General features: G+C 42.1%; 1 protein-coding gene across 1 annotated transcript; it reads right to left on the bottom strand.

Annotated features, from left to right (window-relative positions):
* Positions 1-1807: 1807 nt before the first annotated feature.
* abcc10 (ATP-binding cassette, sub-family C (CFTR/MRP), member 10) lies at positions 1808-20105 on the bottom strand. Its single transcript, XM_051383674.1, has 22 exons — positions 20036-20105; positions 18951-19164; positions 17371-18742; positions 16945-17172; positions 15810-15966; positions 15338-15486; positions 14431-14510; positions 13929-14100; positions 13489-13587; positions 12881-13070; positions 12399-12476; positions 11556-11744; positions 10523-10661; positions 9808-10003; positions 8168-8511; positions 7097-7266; positions 6845-7005; positions 5889-6142; positions 5423-5568; positions 4902-4999; positions 3215-3327; positions 1808-3125 (listed from the first exon to the last, which is right to left on the bottom strand). Exons 2-22 carry the CDS (start codon positions 19124-19126, stop codon positions 2990-2992), a joined length of 4647 nt encoding a protein of 1548 aa, XP_051239634.1. The 5' UTR covers positions 19127-19164; positions 20036-20105; the 3' UTR covers positions 1808-2989.
* Between the last annotated feature and the right edge of the window lie 373 nt (positions 20106-20478).

The raw sequence follows: 20478 nt of genomic DNA, 5'->3' as shown, positions 1-20478 counted from the left end.
ACATATGATCACACTGCACATACAGAAGGTAGAGTCGAACACCAGTGGCACATAAAAAAGAAAAGAAATCAATCAATATTTATGAAAATAATTCATATTTGTTTTAAAGTTCATGTTAGAGCTGCAAAGATTAGTCGATTAAGTCCATTCATCGACTAAAAGAAAAATAATTTAAAAAATAATAAAAATAATTCTTTGAGTCATTTTTCAGCCACAAATACCAAATATTTGACAGTTCCAGGTGAATTGCTGCGTTTCTTGTTCTTATAGTAAATTGGGGTTTTCAAGCTGGTAGAGTGGGTCGTCCACTAATCAGAAGGTTGGTGGTTCGATCCCTTTCTGCTCCTGCTGCATGTCAAAGGGTCCTTGAGCAAGATACTGAACCCCAAATTGCTTCCGATGCTGTGCATCAGTGTGCAAATGTGTAAGTGTCTGTTTGTGATGGCCTTTGCCATTGCCAGCAGTCTGTGAACGGGTGAATGTGGCTTGTAGTGTAAAAGAACTTTGATGATGACATATTGTGCTCTAGGATATTGTGATTCAAACAAATAATAAAAATAATATGATAAAATGAGTTGATGATGACAATAATCATTAGTTACAGCTCTAGTTTACATGTACGTCCCCAAAACATCCCAATACAGTATAAGAAGGTGATCAAATGTACTGTTAGCGTGGTTGAATCATTCATAAAGACTTTATAGAGACCTTTATAAAATCACAGATGGTTTTGTGTTTAAAACATTCTGATGTTGACGTTGTAGTTTGAAAAAGTCACAAGTAAATGAAATTGTCTGCGATTGTTTCTAATGGATACACAGAGGGTATAAACAGAGACGAGAAACACATCACATTTACACAGAAGACCACTAATTCATTCTAAAAAGATTCCCTCTGGTTATAAAAAATACTTTGTGTTTCTTAAGTACAAAAAAAACACACATTTAGAAAAGTAAAAAACAAAAACAAAAAAAGATAAAAGATTAGCAATTCAGAAGCTCCACGTGCCAGCTAAAAAAAAACACAGCCTGTGATCTTACGTATTAATGAAATAATAATGAGTTTAAACGAGTCAGAACATAAAACAGATTACAGTAAATAAAATTCAAAACCAAAAGTAAAATGAAAATCATAAAAGTCGTCAGTTTTGATACATTTGATAAAATGTAGTTGATAAAAGCTTAATTTCTCTTTTCATACATCTAACCTTTGAGGTCCTTAAAAACAAATATGTAGAGGGAATTTATAATGTGAGCTGGACAATTAAGAGCCTCATATATAAATAATGTCTTTTCAGCCTCTTGCCAGGTTGGGAACAGCTGCACTTGTGTGTGTATATATATATATATAACATGAAAAAAATGCTTATTTGGGTACCTTTGTTTATGTGATTACTCTCATTAGTATAAATACAAAATGTAAGACAATATCCAGCCAGATTCCCAAAGAGTTTTTCTTTCAACTTCTTTCAACTTTGGAGTATTTCGGTCTTATTTCACTTATAATGAAACATAATAAAATGCTAAGGTAATGCTAAGAAAGGCTAATTGAACACTTTAATTTACTAAACATTTAATTGTGAGAAATAACTGATCCATTTATTGACTGCCTACAGACGAATAGAGCATTTATATCATTTATGTAGCATTTTCACCTAAGAAACACACATAAAATATAAAACAGCAGGGGACCAAATCACCTTCCCTGAGGAACACCAAATTCATGAGTTAACAAACTCCTTAAAAAATCAAGATGATTTATGAAAATGTTGCAGTCAAATTGCATCAAATTATGCACTTAAATCAAGTTTGAAGCTGAACTGAGGCTTTATTAGTCGCAGTACATTATACAGAGTATTCTCTGAACTGTGATTAACACTGAGATCTGACTATGAAGTCTTCTAAATATTGCTTTCAGTTATAGCAGCTAAATGTTTAGTGGCTCGCCTCAGAGCCGAGGTAGCTCAAACAGATCGAGGGTCAGGTAACTGTCCCCTAAATCCGTGTTGTTCCCACCGGATGGATGAAAATCCTTGTAACTGGCAAAAATGTAAATTATAACAATTAATCAAAGACATATAAACCTTCATTTAAACTAAACATTTAAAATTTGATCATATCACTGTAAGTACAGGAAAACTATCTGATAATTGTAAAGTGAACCCTCAGGGCCTCCCAGTCAGTTTGAGATTACAGATTACCAACATATTCTGTAAATCATTCACTCATATTAAAGTTAAACCATTATGTCAGATTGATGTTGCTTCGTCCCTGACTGCAACTGCAAAAACAAGCTACTAAATCTGCAGTGACATCTAACATCGGTACACAAAAGCTTAAACAACTGTTTACGTCTGGGATTCAGCGGCGTATGTTCTACCACTGTCTGAATTAGGGGTCAAATGTGACAAGACTGGAAGAAAAATGGTTCCCAGATGTTCAGTAGCAGCTAAGAGAGCATTTTTATATTTCTTTCTTTTCACATTTTCAGATATTTCCCAAAATATTCAACCATGAGTGCAGCCACTGTCCTCCATCAGCCACCATACCTGGTTTATAGGAGCCTATGACTGGGAGATTTTTCTCAGTGCATCCGGAAAGAAGAAACTAGAGCTTAAGTCAGTTAGTTAATTCCATAAAAATGTCCCCAAATCAGCAAAAGAAGTTTAAGGGAAGGGATTAAAGGTGTAGTTTTTGCTCAAAATTCATTCAGAAGACTATTATTTAATGCTGATCAGCATTAAAATCATCAATTAAAAGAAACTAAATGTCAGCACGCCCATATAATCATTCACTTCTTAGTCCAAACCGTACCCTGGAGCAAGGCATTCACCGCTTCTCCGCTTTCTTCACTATGTAACAGCTGTAAAAGTGTGTGTGCAGGACGGTTCTGAAAAAGGCAGCGAGTTCTCAGCAAACATTTCAAAAATATAAAAATAAATCTTTCCATTTCTGATAAATTCCCTCCTTCCAGTGTCTCTTTCATTGTCTCACTCTCCTCTACAACCAACCAGCCTTTGGAAGATGGAGTGGTCTGTTTGGCAGAGAGCCGCCGGGGTATCAAACTCCACCACCTTCCCAGCATGCATCACCAGCACCCGGTCGCAGTCCATGATGGTGTTGATCCTGGCGACAAAAACAGACAAAGACAGACCATTCAACAAAAGTCCCTGTGAAAATTAAGAAGCCAAAAGGTGCATGAAAGCTTCTTTTACCTGTGTGCAATAGTGAGGACGGTCTTGTCCTGAAACTTCTCTCTGATGGTCTGCTGCAGCAGTTTGTCCGTCTTCTGATCCACGCTGGCTGTGGCTTCATCAATACACAGGAGCTGCATGATGGGAAAACAGTGTCTGATGAACCAGTGTGTGATGTGGAGCTCAGTGAATTCATTAGAAACAGAAGTTAGAGCAGTGCAGGGATTACTGAGAGCGAAGGTACGAGGGAGGCAGACAAAAACAAACTGCAGTCAACTAAAATCTATAATATAAAATGCACATAAACAGCATTTATTGTGGGGTTACTACATTGGATTGCATGTTTCTATCTGTGTGCTTCTTTCACTGTTGCTTTGATACCTTGTGGAGTTGAAGCCTGAATGTCTTCCTCAGTGTGCTTTTCAACAGGTAAGTGCTGTCAGGTTCTCATGCTGAGTACTAATCACACAGTGTCATAAAAATAGAGCAATTACCAGGAAAAGGTGTGTCGGCACATTCGGTCATAATACTTAATCTGACCACCAGCACACAAGGAATTCACAGGAAATTATGCAACAAGTAATCTAGGGTTACTGTGGGTTAATTTGATCCCAACATTCACTCTCCTGCAGTCGTATCAGAGCTGGATTAAGTTTCTGCTAACAAGGACATTCCTACTGCTGCTGCTTCACGTTAAAAGTACTGCTGGGATTAATTGTAGCAGCAGCCATACTGAGCTATTAGATGAGGTTATTTCCCAGCTGAAACACCCGGCTGAGAGTTAGAGGCGCAGCAGTTGTTCAGATGAGACACTTTACTTGTTATGTTACTGAATATCTGCAGAAGGAACAATTAATTTATGTGTTGCAAGTACCTAATTTCACCTATAGGCTAGTTTGTGTCCCTTGCTCTGGATGGAGGGAAGGCTGAAGCACATCGAGGAGAGAGGACAGAGATTGAGAGATGAGAAAGAGTTATATGGAGAGTATCTTTGGAAACATCTCGTCTTTGTGTCGGTTAAAAAGTGACAGCGCTGAGCAAAGCATTTTACCCAAACAAACACACCCAACCTGCAGTGCTCAGCACCTCGACCTGAAACAATTAAAATAAAAAAGCCAGCCTCAGAAACGAATGCTTTGGTGCAGGGGGGGGGCTATGATTGTTAAAAACAAAACAAAAAACATTCCTAAAAACTCATCTCTGATTAATAGTCAAAGGAAATAATCGGCTCAAAATTCACCAAAATCGCTCATTTTACACAAACTTCCTGCAGTTACTGAGTTCACTGTTTGGGTTCATTGTACAGTTTATCAGTTGTTCTCAGCTGTTATTGTTATTATTAAATATAAAATGTCACTTAGTCATGGGTCATCTGTTTACTGATAGAAAAGGGTCCCTTAAGGAAAAAGTATTAGTGGACACGAACTCTGTTGTCCCCTGCTGTTGGAAACTACTCTCACTGCACGCTGCATGAAACGATTACTTAATTAATTGCGTTTGTTTGGCTGCACTGTACTGCAGATACACCTGCTCTGTTGTATTTCTGGCAAAATAGCTGCTCAAGGAGTGTTTGCTTTTGTTTTTGTGCTTTTTATTTAGAGCATTGAACACTGATCTGTTTGAACTTGTGAGCTGCACCCAGGTAAGCAACATGTAAGCAGCTGATCTGTGCTGGAGTCACGGTACAATAACACAGCTGAGCTCTCACCTTGGCCCGGGTCAGCAGAGCTCGGGCCAGACACAGCAGCTGTCTCTGTCCCACAGAGAAGGATTTTCCTCTCTCCCCAACCTCAGCATCCAGACCACCTGATACACCAACACACAACAAGGCATTAGAGAGGTAGTCTGAATCTGACAGCACCATCGTCTCACATTAACCACTTTGAAGCTTGTTGGATAAAACTGTGTGAAGCAGCAGATAAAATATTCATTCATTTATTTTACACCCTTTTAACTGCAGCTAAAACTGAATCCCACCACTCCTCCTTTTCTCCGTCCCACTGCTGAGATAAATAAAACCACATGAGAGAGGAGGAGGAAGATGAAAAGAAGAAGGAGAAGAGGAGGCACGATGAAGAACAGTCGCTGATCATGTGACCGGACAGGAATGATGAAGGGTGGCGTGAACTCTGTGAACTTGAAGGACTGTGAGTCAGGTGGTTCAATTCACAAACACACCTTGATTTAACTCATTACACCCTTTCACCCCCCTCTGTCTCCCTCTCTCACCCATCCTGTTGACCACGGGGCTGAGGTGGCACTGGTCTAGGACTTCCAGCAGCTGCTGGTCTGGGTGTCGCCCACATGGGTCCAGATTCTCCCTGATGGTCCCGCTGAACAGGAAGGGGTCCTGAGGAATAATGGCCAACCTGGACCTGCAGAGGGCGCCAGCACAACACACACAGAAGGGTCAACTTGACTTATTGCCATCATTTTAAGTTGTGTTTTTTCATTTTTGTTTCATTTTGCCAGAAAGTTCAGCTGTTGGCCAAGTAACAAGAGTTTAGATTTTAGGACTGGGATGATATGCTTATCTCCCGATTCGATACTATCATAAAGACAAGATAACAAAACAATAGTACCATCAGAATATGTATCATTGGAGCTGCGGATAACCTTTATCTCCCAAACTGGGTTGCCATATCCATATTAGCTCACAAATTCTCATCCAAACCCACGACCACTTCAGGCGTACCTGAGCTGAGCCAGGCCCACAGTGCCGATGTCCATCCCGTCCAGGAGAATCTGACCCTGGTTCAGCTCCACCATACGGAACAGAGCCAGGAACAGGGTGGACTTGCCAGAGCCCGTACGTCCCACAATGCCCACCTTCTCCCCAGGTCGCACTACCAGGCTCACCCCATCCAGAGCGTTAGGAAGACCGACTCTGTAGGCCAAAACCACATCACGGAACTCCAACCAGCCCTGCTCGGGCCACTCAGGGGGCAGCTGATGGAGCAGAGAGGGCAAAGTGAAACAAGAATAGGTCAGAACCTAATATATGGCTGGACTCTGTACAGACACTGAATATTAAATGTTCATCTGCAATTTTCTGTAGTGGTCCCAGTAATATTTGTTCTGTAGTGTCCTGAAGTAGCAGATTGCATGGCAATGTTTTATTTGACAGATAACTTATTCTAATATTATATAATAATAATAATAATAATAACTATTCTCATTATCTATTAACTTCCCCTGCTCTTTCATTCTTTTCTTTCTTTTTCTATGACACACTCTGTATTGAGTGATTGTTATTTCGGGTGCTTCAGCTGTGTGCTCTCCCTGCCTCTGGGCACAGGGAGAGCTGGTTTGGAGGCGAAAGTGCCGTGAAGTGCTGCCAGCTTCCTGTCAGGAGTCATGTTAACCATTTGGGCTATTGAGACAGAGCGCACCGACTCCTGATCTGCAGCAAAACACTAAGACAAAGTCCTGAATTGAACTCTTTTTGTGAACAAGAATTTTGAAAAGAAAGTTGCAGCAAAGTGGTTGGATGAAAATAAATTTTGGTCTGTGTGGACCAAGATCTGATGTCTAAGGAAATCTGGTCCCTGAGGCCACTACACAATTCATGTTCTCCATAATGTCCTCTCTTCACAGTGCTGCTGTAGATTTATCCGTATCAGTTTGTGGCAGTGCAGTAGCTGATCTGACCTGTGTGTTCTGGTGCTGTGGCTCGGTGGGAAGGCCGGTGGAGTACTCCTCTGTTCTCTCCACGCTCACCAGCTGCATCTCAGTCTGAGTGAAGCTGAATATGAGTCCAGACAGCAGCGATGTGATGGACAGGGCGTAGGACAGGGACAGACCCACCAGACCTGACAGGGACGACACAGCCAGCAACCCACATTATGGAAGTGACAATCACATATACTGGTGCACAGCCACCAAACTCAGCTGTGGACTCACCTGGATCAACAGAATTGAACTGGTGCTGGATGACAGCGATCACCCCCAGGCCGGTCACCACAGCAACGCCAATCATCTGCAGCCGGATGTCCAGCCACTGCATGGCGGCGTTGCTAAGGAACAGGCAGCGCTGGTTCTGCTCCAGACGCCTGGCGTTCTCCAACTGAAACCTGGAACAACAAAACTTTAGTCTCTGTGTAGAAAACCACTCTGACTCCGTTACAAGAGACAATTTTTAAAGACACAATGAAATGTTGGTTAGGCTAACTTATCTATAGCTTCTGCAATGTAACGTGTTTCTGATACGGTGAGTTGAGCTGCTCTCATTGGCTGCGCTTAGTTTCAACTAGTAGCCGTAGCAGGAAACAACGGCGTCTTGCCGGGTCTCAGACGTTCTCTTATTACAAATAAACAGTACGATAAAATATGTTTCTGAAAAGATTTTGGGTGAGAAATAGTCAACGCAGTAACAGAATCTGGATGCAGATCTGATCAGCACTGTTTGACAGTTTGATCTGAGTTTGGTGCGTTGAGCTGGACGGACTCACTGAGAATGAGCTGTCAATCAAAAGGTAGCCCCACCCTAAAGCATACCCTGCTTTATGGTCTGTTTTACTCTAAATGGGACCATCAGTTACTAAATGAACATCAAGCTGTATGGAAGAAGACTGAAACTAGAGACTGAGACCATAAATTGAGACAAAATCAAGTGAGAAATAGAGGTTAGCTTTACAGATCCGGAAGCTCTGTAGACTAATTATATTATAGAGAGAGATAAATATCCTGGATCTGTACTCTTTAATTTGCCGTTTCATTCAGCATCTTTTTGCTTTGTGACAGTGTGAAATAGTCTCTGAATAGTTTAGCCAGTTGATATCCAAACACATTCCCCCGACGGAGCCATGAAGGTCAAGTGCGATTTGGTTAGTTTAAGGTTTTATGAGCGCAGATTTGAGCAACAACAAAACTGGAGTACAGAAAACTGAAATACAATTAGAGGTAATTAGTTAATTAGTCAAAGTAATCCAGTATATATCAGGCTCTAAAAAGCTCTACATTCCCATCTCATACCTGGCAGAGCTGCCACTGGCCCGGATGGTTCCCAGCCCAGTCAGCGTCTCAGAGAAATGTGAGTAGAGGGGCGACAGAGTGAGGCTGCACAGGCGCTTCAGCTCCCGAGAGGTGTGCCGGTAGAAGTGCTGCGTGCGGTGGTAGAACAGAGACAGGGGCAGCAGGGGCACTAGGACCCAGGGGAGGCCATAGCTTATCACTACCAGCATCCCCAGCAGGTTGAACATCGTGGCCAGCAGGATGTTCAGGATGAACGGCAGGCTGTCGTCCACGCTGTACAGGTCCGAAGAGAAACGGTTGAGGACGCGGCCCATCGGGGTGGTGTCGAAGAAGGTCACTGTGGCCTGGGGGAGGACGTAAACAGGAAGTTCAGTGTTTGTATGTAACCTACAAATTAAACCGGATAGATATAGGAGAAAAAATGTCTTCTTGAAGCTGCTCTGCTCAATATATAATGAATATTTTTATATTAAGAATGGATCACACACACTACACAGAGAGCGGCTAATTAAAGTGGAATATAAATATTTCCCACAGAGTTAACAGGAGAGAGAATATTATACTTTACTCCAAATAAATGGTAATGTTGCTCGGTAACTACTGGAGATGTAAATGAGTAACTGTTTGTAATATCAACTTTACAAGGTCCATAACATGTCAATGTTGTGTTTACAGCTTCTATTTATGCAGGTTTAAAGCTGCAAACACTGTAACAAGCTCACAGACACTCAGCACTGACATATTATTGCCTTATAAAGTTTTTACAGCTAACTTGTGAGCAAACAATTGGCTTTTAACACATTCAGCAGGTCCAGAACAATATTATTATTTTGTTGGAGTTGTGTTTGTGTACAGTTGATGAATGTAAGTCCAATATTCACTCTCCGTTTAATCCTGGCCTGACCAACTTTATCGAGGTTGTAAATATGCTTTCTTGCCAAGAATGATGTGCTTTTAGATGGTTAAGAAGACGGTTAGTTTAGCATTAAGACTGGAAACAGGGAGAAACTGCAGGCTTGGCCATGTGCAAAGGTTAAAAAAAACACCTCTAAAGTACATGAATAAATACTTTATAACTGCCCTAAAAAAACACAGCTTGTCGTTCTCTCACTTGCTTATTTGTGTGTACTAACAAACGAGATATATCACACTTAAATTAATTATCTTTAGAGGTGCTGCTTGGTGGATTTTGGACAGAGCCAGGTCAGCTGTTATCCCCCCCAGTTTTCCATTCTTAATGCAAAGCTAAGATAACGGTCGCCTGCATGTGCCTTAATATTTAACAAACAAATATAAGAGGGTTTCAATTTTCCCATCTGAGTCTCGTGAAGAAAAAGAAAAGGTGTATTTCACAAAATGTCAAACTACTTAATTTGAGCTGTGACTCTGTCAAGCAGTTCGAGCCTTACATGTCTTGTTCAAGGACGTTTGAGTCCGAGGGAAGACCATGTTTCAATAACATCCTCTCATCAGCAAGTGTGGAGTTTCATCCTGGCAACCTTTCAGTCAGCAGCCTGGTTCTCTAACCTTCATCCACTGCTGCCAAACGCAACAAACACTCAATCTGCTCGGCTCGGCTCTGAGTGCCGGCCTGTGGAGCCCCGGCAGTTGCTTGGGGGCTCAGAGCTCAGATGACGCACCTTAAGGACCCGGTCCAGAAGTCTGTTGTGGATGGCTGTGGCAGCGCAGATGGCTCCGTAGGCAAAGAGGAAGGCTCGGAGGGCAGTGAAGACAGTGTTGGTCGCGGCAATGAAGCTGTACACCGTCAGGTAAAAGGTGACATCGGAGCTCACGTTGCTCGAAGGGAACGTTTGCATAGAGGAGGACAGAGGGGACCTGGGGGGGGTGTAAATGACTTATTAGGATTTCAGTGAAAAGTATGAAGACAAAGTCCAGATTGTAGACCTGATGATTTCACTTAATTCTTTCCCAAAACAACAAGCTTACTTCAAAATACAAAAAAGAGTCATAATGTAACGAGAATAAAGTCGTAATATTACGAGAGTAATGTACAAAAGAAGCAATTTCTTCCAAGTCTGTGTGGTTCTTTCTTCGAAATAGACACAGTCGTTTGCACAATCGTTTCAAAATCCTGATACTGAGAATTATTTGATGAAGTATTTATTTTTTTGTGAAACCGATACCCACACAAGATGCTCAACATTCCTCATTTTAACGCAGTGGGAAGAGTTCTCATAAAATTACTACTTTATTCTCGTAATATTGCGACACAGATAATGGACGATGATATTAGACTAATATAAGATCAGTATCTTAATGTAAATCTCCCTGAATCTATGGTTTGGTAACTTGGTTAATAATTTGTTCTCATTAGATTTAGATTGGACAACTTACATTAACCCCCCAGGTGAGAAGAGCAGCAGGTGAGGTGAGCTGAAGGCACCAGATGAAGAACCATTTGTTCTTGTAGAACTGTTGTTTTTCAGCTCTGAGATCCAGTGGGACAGCCACCAGTCAGAAATGTTCTTAGAGGCTGAATCACCAAAAAAACAACAGCAGCAGTTCGTTGTTAGAAAACCGAACAGGAAAAGTGTTCAAATGTTCTGCTTTTCTAGATGAAATACAGTTAAATCCAAAGCCCCTCAAGGCTGCATTGATCATTACATCTCAAACTACTGAAGATCTGGATAGAACAAAGACTGTGATGAATTACAGGAGAAGTAAGAAGTCATTTATGTAGGATAATAACTTTCATCCAAGTTCTGATGATGCCAAAAATGTTCTGAGGTGATTGATGCATTATTCAGTGTCTTGACAAGTATGTAGCAGATATAAATGAATGTCCTTAAAATATAACTATGAATAAATCAAAAGGTTATATAACAACAATCGCCAACGCTGGTTTGGTCAAAATAAATCCTTAATTCACAGTTAGATGAGAAAATAGACCTAAAACAGGCTAAGACTGCCACGTACGTCCGAAACAGCATAAACTCCATAAAGACTCCATAAAGAAAACATTTTACCTCACATATCATCTTAACGCCATTGAGAGTGGACAGAAATAAATCAAACCAACGTCTTTGTTGTCACCAACTCAGGTTTGGTCGAAATAAATCCTTCGTAGATGAGAAAAAACACCAGTTTCAGTCGCTCTACTCTGTTGTACACGGAGGGACTCAACATGCACTAACATGCACGCACAGCCAGACCGGCTTTGTAAATAAATCAGAGAGAGTTGAGATAGCAAAACAGGCAAAGGGAGTGTGACATCATTCTCTGCTCCGGGTGCCATTTCTCCACTCCACTGTTTTAAATCTCATGTAACCTTTAAATAAACATTTCAGTTGCAGTGTGAACAAAGCCTCGAGTGCTTCAAATGACCAGGAGCATCTGCTGAGTGTCATCATTGTACTCGGATCCAAACCTTGCATGAGGAGCAGAGACATCAGGATGGAAGCGGCCAGCACTCCGCCCACAGCAACCCAGTAGGTCTGGTAAACTCTCCACGCCAGCCCGCCCACCTGCTTCTGCTCGGCCCCGGACAGGTCGGGGTCATCATCCGCACACAGATCAGGGGACGAACCCGACTCCTCTTCCTCCTGCTCCACACCATCTGGTTAAAAACCATGAAAAAAGGACTGGGTAAATGATCAATAGCAGCCTAAAAGACAACACTGTACTGGAGAATCTATCCAGAATTTCTGAGCCAGCTGTGATAAGACGTGTTTCAACAGAAGAAAATAGATTTTCAGAGGAGGAAGTCATTATTTCTCAGTTAAAGCCCCTACAGATAACTTTCACCTTCTTCTGGAAGCCTGTGGACTAAAGTGTTTCCACCGATTATCAGGGGAATCCGACCCAGTGGCATTCAGAAGAACTACACAGAATCAACCAATCTCCTCGCTGGTGGTCTTGTTTGTATGTGTGTATAGGTCATATAGAGGAATCAGTATTAAAGGGCTGTTTCATAACCAGTTAAAAACTCCTTGTTGTAGGTTTATCTTAACTTAAGTGAATACAGTTCATCCTGAGGGGGCTCGCAAATGTCTGAGTTAAATTTGATAGCAATGCATCCAATAGTTGTGGAGACTTCTCACCCAAAGTCACAAATGTCAACATCATGTTGGTGCTGGACAAACAGTCGGGGGCTCATCAGTTTGGTGACAATCCTTCAAGTAAATGTTGAAATATCTTCAATATCAAAATATAGTACGAAAGCTGCGTCCCTACTTTTCAGTCAAGCAGTTGTAGCTCGAGGTGAACGAACCTTTCTCCTTCATGTTTTGGTCGTTCTTCCGTTTTTTCGGCACCGCCTCGACCAAAGGAAGGATTTCTGCTGGTGTGCCTGTTTAACAGCAAAAGAACAGTGCAGGTGGAACAGAAACCATAAACATTGTGCTTTTACTCAATCCATAAAAAATGTCTAGGAACATTGGATCTTGTAACCATCCTCCCATTTACAGGTTCCAAGTATTTCTCTACTTTAAGAGAACACAAACACTCTTTATTGTGAAGGGTCAGAAGAAATGTAAGTGCTTATAGAAGCTCCTACTTATAGCCAACTTGCTCTATAATGAAGTAAGCTAAATATAAACATATATAGAGGAAATAAAGTACAGAGTAAAAAGGGGCGGGACTTAGGAAGGATCAATTATTGGTTAACCCAAACAGATATTTACATGGCAACACCTGATGACAACAACCACATGTGACCTATTCCACCTGTCTGAGCCAGATTTTTGTTCCTACCTGTTTTGACAATCGTTCCGTTGTCCATGAGGACCACAATGTCGGCTTTGTCCACAAACTCAATGCGGTGTGTGCAAAGGATTCTGGTCTTTCCCCTGAGGAGCTCCATGATGCATTTCTTCATGAGGTGTTCGGCCACGTCGGTATCGACCGCTGCCAACGGATCATCGAGGAGGTAGATGTCTTTGTCCTGATGAGGCGGTGAGGTCAGACAGAAAAAAGAAAGAGGAGAGAGATGTCACATGACGCACCTGCTGATCGTATATAAACTATAAGGCATGTTTTACAGTCTCATTCAGAGTGTCCTATAGACAGTACAGCTCATCAAAGCAGTGAACTCCCTCAGGCAGGCCTCTCAAACCACCAACTTAACCTGCCAATTTCATTTCTTCCAAAACAAATTGAATAAAATCCATCTAAACATCTACCTGGTGTATCACTACGTGTGTATCTAAGCTCCATCAGTTAAACTGAATCAATGCAAACATATTGATATCTAATTCTGCAGTGATCGTTTTCTGCAGACTAACACCGATTTGTTTGGTAAAAAACCTCCTCCCTGTCTCTCTGTGCTCAAAGCAGATGGCAGGTTTGTGCAGAGGACCGACCATGTAAACAGCTCTGGCGAGGGCCAGTCGAGCCTTCTGTCCTCCGCTCAGAGTCACGCCGTTCTCTCCCACTTCTGTCCTGTCACCATTTGGCAAAACCTGAACACACATTTTAGAACAAGTTGATTATAAATATTAAATAATCACAAAAAACTGCATGCAAAGCACACTACTCTCTTGTTTACAATTGAAATTCATCCACTGAATTCAGCCTCTGGGCTCAGTGCATATGCATGTGTTGCTTTAGGGGGATTTTTTATCAGGTGGTGGACAGAAAAGGCAACAGGATAACTAAAATAAATCCATAAACATCCAAATTTCAAGTGTTGGACTGTCACCAGCAGACACATAACTCATCCTCATAGGGTCAGGTGTCTCCTTGTGAGCAACCCAAGGTATCAATATCAGGAAAGGACATAAACGTAGTGTAGTAATCGTACGTTGAGGTCGTCAGAGAGAGCACAGGCCTCGATCACAGTCTGGTAGAAGGCGGGATCGTAGTCTTTGCCAAACAGGATGTTGTCCCGTACTGATGCATGCTGGATCCACGGCTCCTGAGACGCCAGACCGAAGCCGACCTCTCTGTCTGCAACGTATACAACTCCACTCAGCCTGCACAGACATGAGAGAGACCTCAGTATGTCCTCATACCCGGGTTAATTAATCTCTTCTGAACACAACATCAAAGAGTGTTTTGGCCTTTGTGATCATTTCTTATGATCTCAGACCTAAAGCTTGTATTCTCTCCTTGTCTATTAAGATTTTTATGAAGGATAGAAAACTCGAGTTCCCACTACAGTTGGGATGAAAGTATCATCTAATGTCATGAATATAAATACATTTTCTTACTTTCTCTGGCAGAATAATATCTCAAACCTCATGAATTAAATTCACAGTGACCTCAATCTGAATATTCGAAGTAAGGTTTCAGAGGTGGTATACCTGCTGAGTTCTCCAGTGAGAGCAGCCAGTAAGGAACTCTTCCCACAGCCGACCTTCCCCACCACAACAACCAGAGAGCCCTGAAACAGACAGAGGTCAACACCGTTACTGCTCTGCCACATGCTGACGGCTAGATTCAACATTAAAAACAACTTTCAGATGGCAAAAAAAGATTTTTAATTCAAACCTGAATTACTTTCATTTTATTCAGCTTTCGTTCTTCAGTCGCTTGTTTCAAAAAGTTGTTAAATGTTGTAAAATACATTGTCAATATAATATACACATACTATACACCAATGAAATATAATAGGTATGTTTTCATTAGTGTATAACCATCTGACGATAAGAATCATTGTGTTTTCGTTACCTTAGAATCAGACGTTTTATCTACAGGAGGGCCGTGTTTCTACAGTAGCCCAGAACGGACAAACCAAACACTGACTCTCGTCAGGACCGCTCCCATTTTTTGGGAGTTCGCGGCCACATTAGTTTCCTAGGGATGGGATTCGAGACCCAGGTCCAAACTATCCGATCCGTCAGAATCGTATCCCACAGAACATATCAATTCCTTTTATCAATTTTTTTCATTGCAAAACTAAACGAAAGAAGGAATCGTGGCGAAGAAGAAACTGTCCAAAGTGTGGCTTCACTTTCACGAAGGAACTGAAACTACTATAACTGTACTCTGTTTCTACACTGTCTTCAGACACAAAGTGGCTTTGATGCTGAAAACCAGCGTAGGCCTAATTTTTTCCACTCAGAAAAGGAATCAATGAGGAAATCGACAAAGAATCTTCACACACACTTCACACTAAAGATTTAAATAGATGTTTAAATTCACTCCTCTGCACTGGTTCAACTATAATTGTGCAGGAATCATAAAGAGCATGAAGGCAGTCACATGTACCTTGGTTATGTGCAGACTGAGACCTTGAAGCAGCAGACTCCCTTCAGCAGCTCCAGTATCAGTTTCTCCCTCTTTGGGAGCGTCGGGCCCCTGCCAGGAAAATGTCCCCTGACTCAACAAGATCGATGTCTGAGTGTCCTCAGGAGTCACTAGGACAGATATGGTAAGTTTCATTATCATAATAACAGAAAGAAAATAAGCAGGATTCAGTAGTGCATTGTGCACTTGCTGAGGTTTCTAACCATCATGTATTGTTTTTAGAAAACTTTTACTTAATACCCCTTTAAAATAACAGTTCTGGTTATGGTGATTTTATTTTAATTGATTTCAAGTTGTAAATCAAAAGAAATGTGGAACTTCATGTTCGCATTAAATAGTTTTAAACCCGCTATTCCCTTGACAGAGACAACATAACGGGACCAAATAAATCCTATAGCCTGTTTTGGACCATTGATCAAACACATGCACCTACCCAGGGCGTAGTACGCCTGCAGGTCCTGGTTGGTCAGTTTGAAGAAGCGCTGGATTCGCTCCAGAGACACTTTGGCCTCCAGGATGCCGTTGAGCACCCAGGGGAAAGAGTTGAGTGGGATGATCAACATTCCCACCAGAGCCAGCGTGGTGAACACCTGCAGGGGAGGATATCGACTACTGAGTCTGAGCTCATTGAACATACTACAGCCTGCATTCAAGTAAAAAAAAAGAACACACTTGAAAAATCATTTTTTATATTTTTTCAATTCATTTGTAGAAGATCTGAGAAGAAAAAGATCCAATTCTGAATGTTGAGATTTCTGGTCCTGATGAAATATGAGTTGACAACAAAACTTGATGTCTTTAACGTACTGATCTGATCAAAAACTATGGAGGGAAGGCAATTTTAATTCCAAACAAACACTACAGAGTGTGTTTTAGTGAGTGGGATTTAACACGTTTGTAGGAACATGCACTGATTTGTTGTTTGTGTATTATTCCTCCAAGCCACAGGAAATATGTTGTCAGGTATCACAGGTGTTGCTAATTTGGGAGGAGAAGCAAACAGTTAACGGTGTTTGTATAACGCTGTGATAAGTGATGAGTTATTTGTATTAATTTTGTGTTAACTTATTGAATGTGAATGAGAAAATAAACTCCATATTGATTGGATATTGAATAAGAGAAATGCACATTTGCTAAGAAACAAAGGAAACTGCTGCCAGAAACGTAAAGTGCATCACTTCCTGTGAGTCAGAGGGACTTTTAACGGAAAAGATCTAACACACAAAATGTGTAAAAGCTTTCAGAATTTTTGAATAGATTAAATCATTAGAGTTAAATCAGTTAAAGACAGCAGAAAACTGACATTTGTTTATATGAGAATTGTACAAATTATTAGGAAAATAAATGTAATTTATATTTAAAGAAGCAAATACACTCCTGCTTATCATACAGGGACAAACTAAATTGAAGAAAAAAAACATATAAAATGCATTGTTATCTGTTTTTTCGCATGTCCACAGAAAGAATAACTTCTAGAGCGGGACTTGAAGCCTTAAAACTAATCCCCAAAATGGCAGTAAGAAAGGTACACAGTTAAATTTCAATGTGCCTGAAAAAAGCTTCCCGACCTTGGCTGCAGTCAGCTGGTGTCCCAGCAGCACGTACGTGACGAAGGTGAGGATGGAGATGACCACAGGCAGAGCAGCCCAGGTGTAAACACACATGGCATCCAGGTACTTGATGGCCTTGAGGTGGGACAGCTCTTGTTTACGACAGTCGGCGACCTTCTGAGTAAAATGAGGCTCCCAGTTGTAGAACTTGATGACGCGAATACCAAACAGGATCTCTGTCATTAACTGGAAGAGAAAAGTCACAAACTTAAGAGAATAATCAAAACTCAACTTTGTTTTTGGGCAAATGTAAATATATGCATGAATCTTGCACTGGAAAAAAACAATAGGATTTATTAGTTGCAGTCTTAATTAAATTAACTCCCCTGTCAATTAATTTAATTAACTATAAATAAATATAAAATTATTTTACAGCATCCTCACCTTCACACGACTGTCCTTGCACCTGAGCATCTGTTTGTTGTTGCTAAGGATACGGGAAGCGAGGAACTTGTTGAAGGGCACCAGCAGCAGCGCCACGCCCAGCCCTCCGAGAAAAGCCACGCCCACCTGCAGGTACAGCAGGTAGAGGGTGATAATAAACCGGAAGGGCATGCTCCAAAGCTCGTGGAAACTGTTGAAGAAGTTGCCCACGCGGTCGCTGTCGGTGCTCATCAAGTTCACCACCTCTCCCAGCGTGAAGCCGGCCAGGCTGCTGCCGCTGACCTGCAGGGCTTTGCCGTAGATGGCCGACACAAGAGCGGCGCGTGCTGACAGAGCCACCTTGGAGACCTCGAAGACAAAGATGTTTCGGAGGACGGAAGAGAGAAGCGTGGTGGCGAAGAGCCCCAGAGCGCACCAGACACCTGTGCTGACTGGAGCTCCCTCTTCCTCCATGAAGTTCACCAGGCTGCTGAGGAGCAGGGGACCAGCGAAGCTCAGCATGTTGACCACCACCTTCAGCACACCGAGGATGTAGTACCGCAACCCAAACGCCTTGTGCAGCACCCTCAGCAGCCCTACATCGCCCTGCAGCTCCAGTGGTTCCTCCTGGTAGTGTGAACTCCAGCTGCCACTCAGGAGGTTTCTGCTGACCGGTCTGGGCCACTGATCCTGGCCGTTACCGACTGCTGCGCCTCGTCGGCAGGCTTCCCAGCACTGGTGGAAGTATCGACAAACAACGCTAGTCCGAAGTTTCCGAGGGAGGTGATAAACATCAGCCGGTCTGTTCAGCTCCCCTCGCTGCCCTCGTCTGAGGAGAGGGCTCAACCACAGGTAGAAGAGCCGAGAGACGCAGCCGCTCTCGTCCTCAGCCACCATCTCACCCGTATCCGGCTGGGTGCTCTCTGAGATGAGTGGGGATCCGTCCACTGCGTTGATATACAAACTATATCCAACATCAGTGATGCAGGGAAAGGCAAACGCCAGAAGATAAACCAGAAGAGGGAGCGTTCGGGCTGAGGCTAGCACAAAACGGGAAAATTTAAGAGGCTCTGTGAAGTTCATATATTCCTGCGTGTCACAGTAAATCACCAAGGTGACGACCACGTTCGGTACGGACAGAAGGACCAGCAGGAGCAGCAGTGGAGGTCCTCTGGTTCTCCTGTAAGCAGTCCTCTGGAGTACCGTGATGGCACTGAAGTGGACCATCCAGGCCAGGATGGCACAGCTATCAGCTAGGACCTCCAGGTACACGTCTGCCTGCTGGAGGAGGCTCACCAGGATGACATCCGCAGTGAAGATCAGCGCCGCCAGCAGAGCCGACACCAACCTGAGCGTCCACCCACAGGGAGGAGACGTCCGGAGGAGGCTGCATCTACACAGCAGAAACATTCTTACTCAGAATACAACAGATCCATATTAAATGTCAGTGCCTATTTCCATTTGTGGCCAATACCAACAGATAACTTTACCACTGCAAATCGCCTTAATAATTAATAATCTTCTCCTTTAACGCAGGATAATATATATCGTCCATCAATACACTGCAGACATCAGAGGACAGTCTGATAGGTGTCACCTACCTGGCCATGCCGAGGTAGCAGGCACTGAAAATGGCCATCCCTGCATGAGGAAGAGCTCCGAGGACGAGTTGGTTAAAACAGGTGCCGACGTGTCCATTCTGCCACACGGGGAAAGGGTTCTGCTCGTCTGTATGACAGAGGCCTGAGAGCAGCTCTGCTGGCCCAAAGTCCCACATCCCTCCTCCTATTTGACTGCTGTCATTCTAGAAAATATCTGAAGAGCAAAAGACAATATGAATGACTAACTGTAAGGGCGGAGAGGACCGTTAGAGACCGATTACAGAGACTCCGGGATTATAAAAACAGCCAGATCTGCCTGACCTGTGTGTGTGTCTGCCTTAGAAGCCAAGATGTGTGAATTTTAAATATGTTGAGGGGCTTTTTATTCTTTAGGAGAGCTGCAGCGTGACGTGAAAGAGGGGGGGAAACAGCGAGGGGGTTAACACAAAGCAAACAGCCACAGGTCAGACTCAAACCCACGGCTGGTACGTGGGACGCCAGCTCTACCAGAGGAGCTACCAGGGAGTCCCCAAAGGTTTGTGTCTGATCAGACTCTAAATCATAACTTCATTTTAGTTTTATTCAACTTTAAACCCGGCTGAATTACAACAACTTGGTATGTTTTGTTCAATATAAAGAGGGTTTCTTGGGGAATGTGTGGCAGTGAAGTAAGTGTTGTTTTGGTATTAGAAGGACCCTGTTCAGCAGTTTCTTCACTAGTTTCAGAGTTTATCACCTAAAAGTGCTTGAAAACACCTGAAACTCCTGAAGTGAACACAAAGAGAAACCTTACACAATAACAGGGATGTTTGCACTGAAGCAACCTGACAAACATACTTCATGTAGCTCTGATGTGTAACCCCTCAAAGGAACATGGAGACAGAAGAGCTTCTGAGCAACCAGCTGCACTTACTAATGTAAACAAACGAGGCTAGCTCACTAGCTTAGCTTCACTCTTCGGCTCGTTTAAACGTCACTGCCATGCAAACACAGATATATTATTACATAGATATATCAATGAACCTGTAACCGCGCTAACTGTCACACAACGACACCATTAATGTTTTATAATTAAGATTAGAAACCTTCAAATGTTGCAGGCTGTCATCCAGCTAGCAGCAAACGCCTCTGCCGCTTCCTGGTGACGCACGCCGCAAGCTTTTCAAAATAAATGTCTCATGTTGTTCATGTTTTTGTCTACAAAATAAAATAACGCAATGCGATACGTTTTAGTGTTTGTTTCATTTTTAATTATTGTTACATTTAATTTAAAAGTTTTAATTTGTTTATTTTTTGGGGGCAATAACTTAATCCACCGCTTAAGTGCAATAATTTAATTTAAATGCTAATTTCTGCTGATGTAATTTATCCGCTGTATAAAACACAATGCCATATACAGTCCTATATATATTTATCTTTATTTATCTATATTTATCCTCTATACAGGTCTCTACATTTATCTTATTTTATTTTACTTGAATTTTATTTTACTTTTACTTTCTATATTTAGCTAAGAGTTTATTGTTTA

The sequence above is a fragment of the Dicentrarchus labrax genome, unplaced genomic scaffold (assembly GCF_905237075.1).
Source record: "Dicentrarchus labrax unplaced genomic scaffold, dlabrax2021, whole genome shotgun sequence".
Classification (NCBI taxonomy): domain Eukaryota; kingdom Metazoa; phylum Chordata; class Actinopteri; family Moronidae; genus Dicentrarchus; species Dicentrarchus labrax.
Note: the sequence above shows the minus strand (reverse complement) of the source record. Positions and strands in the feature narration are given on the sequence as shown.

Coding starts and splice junctions, on each gene's coding strand:
- abcc10 (XM_051383674.1), bottom strand. CDS start 19,126: ATGTGGGACTTTGGGCCAGCAGAGCTGCTCTCAGGCCTCTGTCATACA. Junction 13,071..13,488: donor TCGCCAGAGCTGTTTACATG/GTCGGTCCTCTG, acceptor CCGCCTCATCAG/GACAAAGACATCTACCTCCT. Junction 7,267..8,167: donor GCCAGTGGCAGCTCTGCCAG/GTATGAGATGGG, acceptor TTGTTGTTCCAG/GTTTCAGTTGGAGAACGCCA.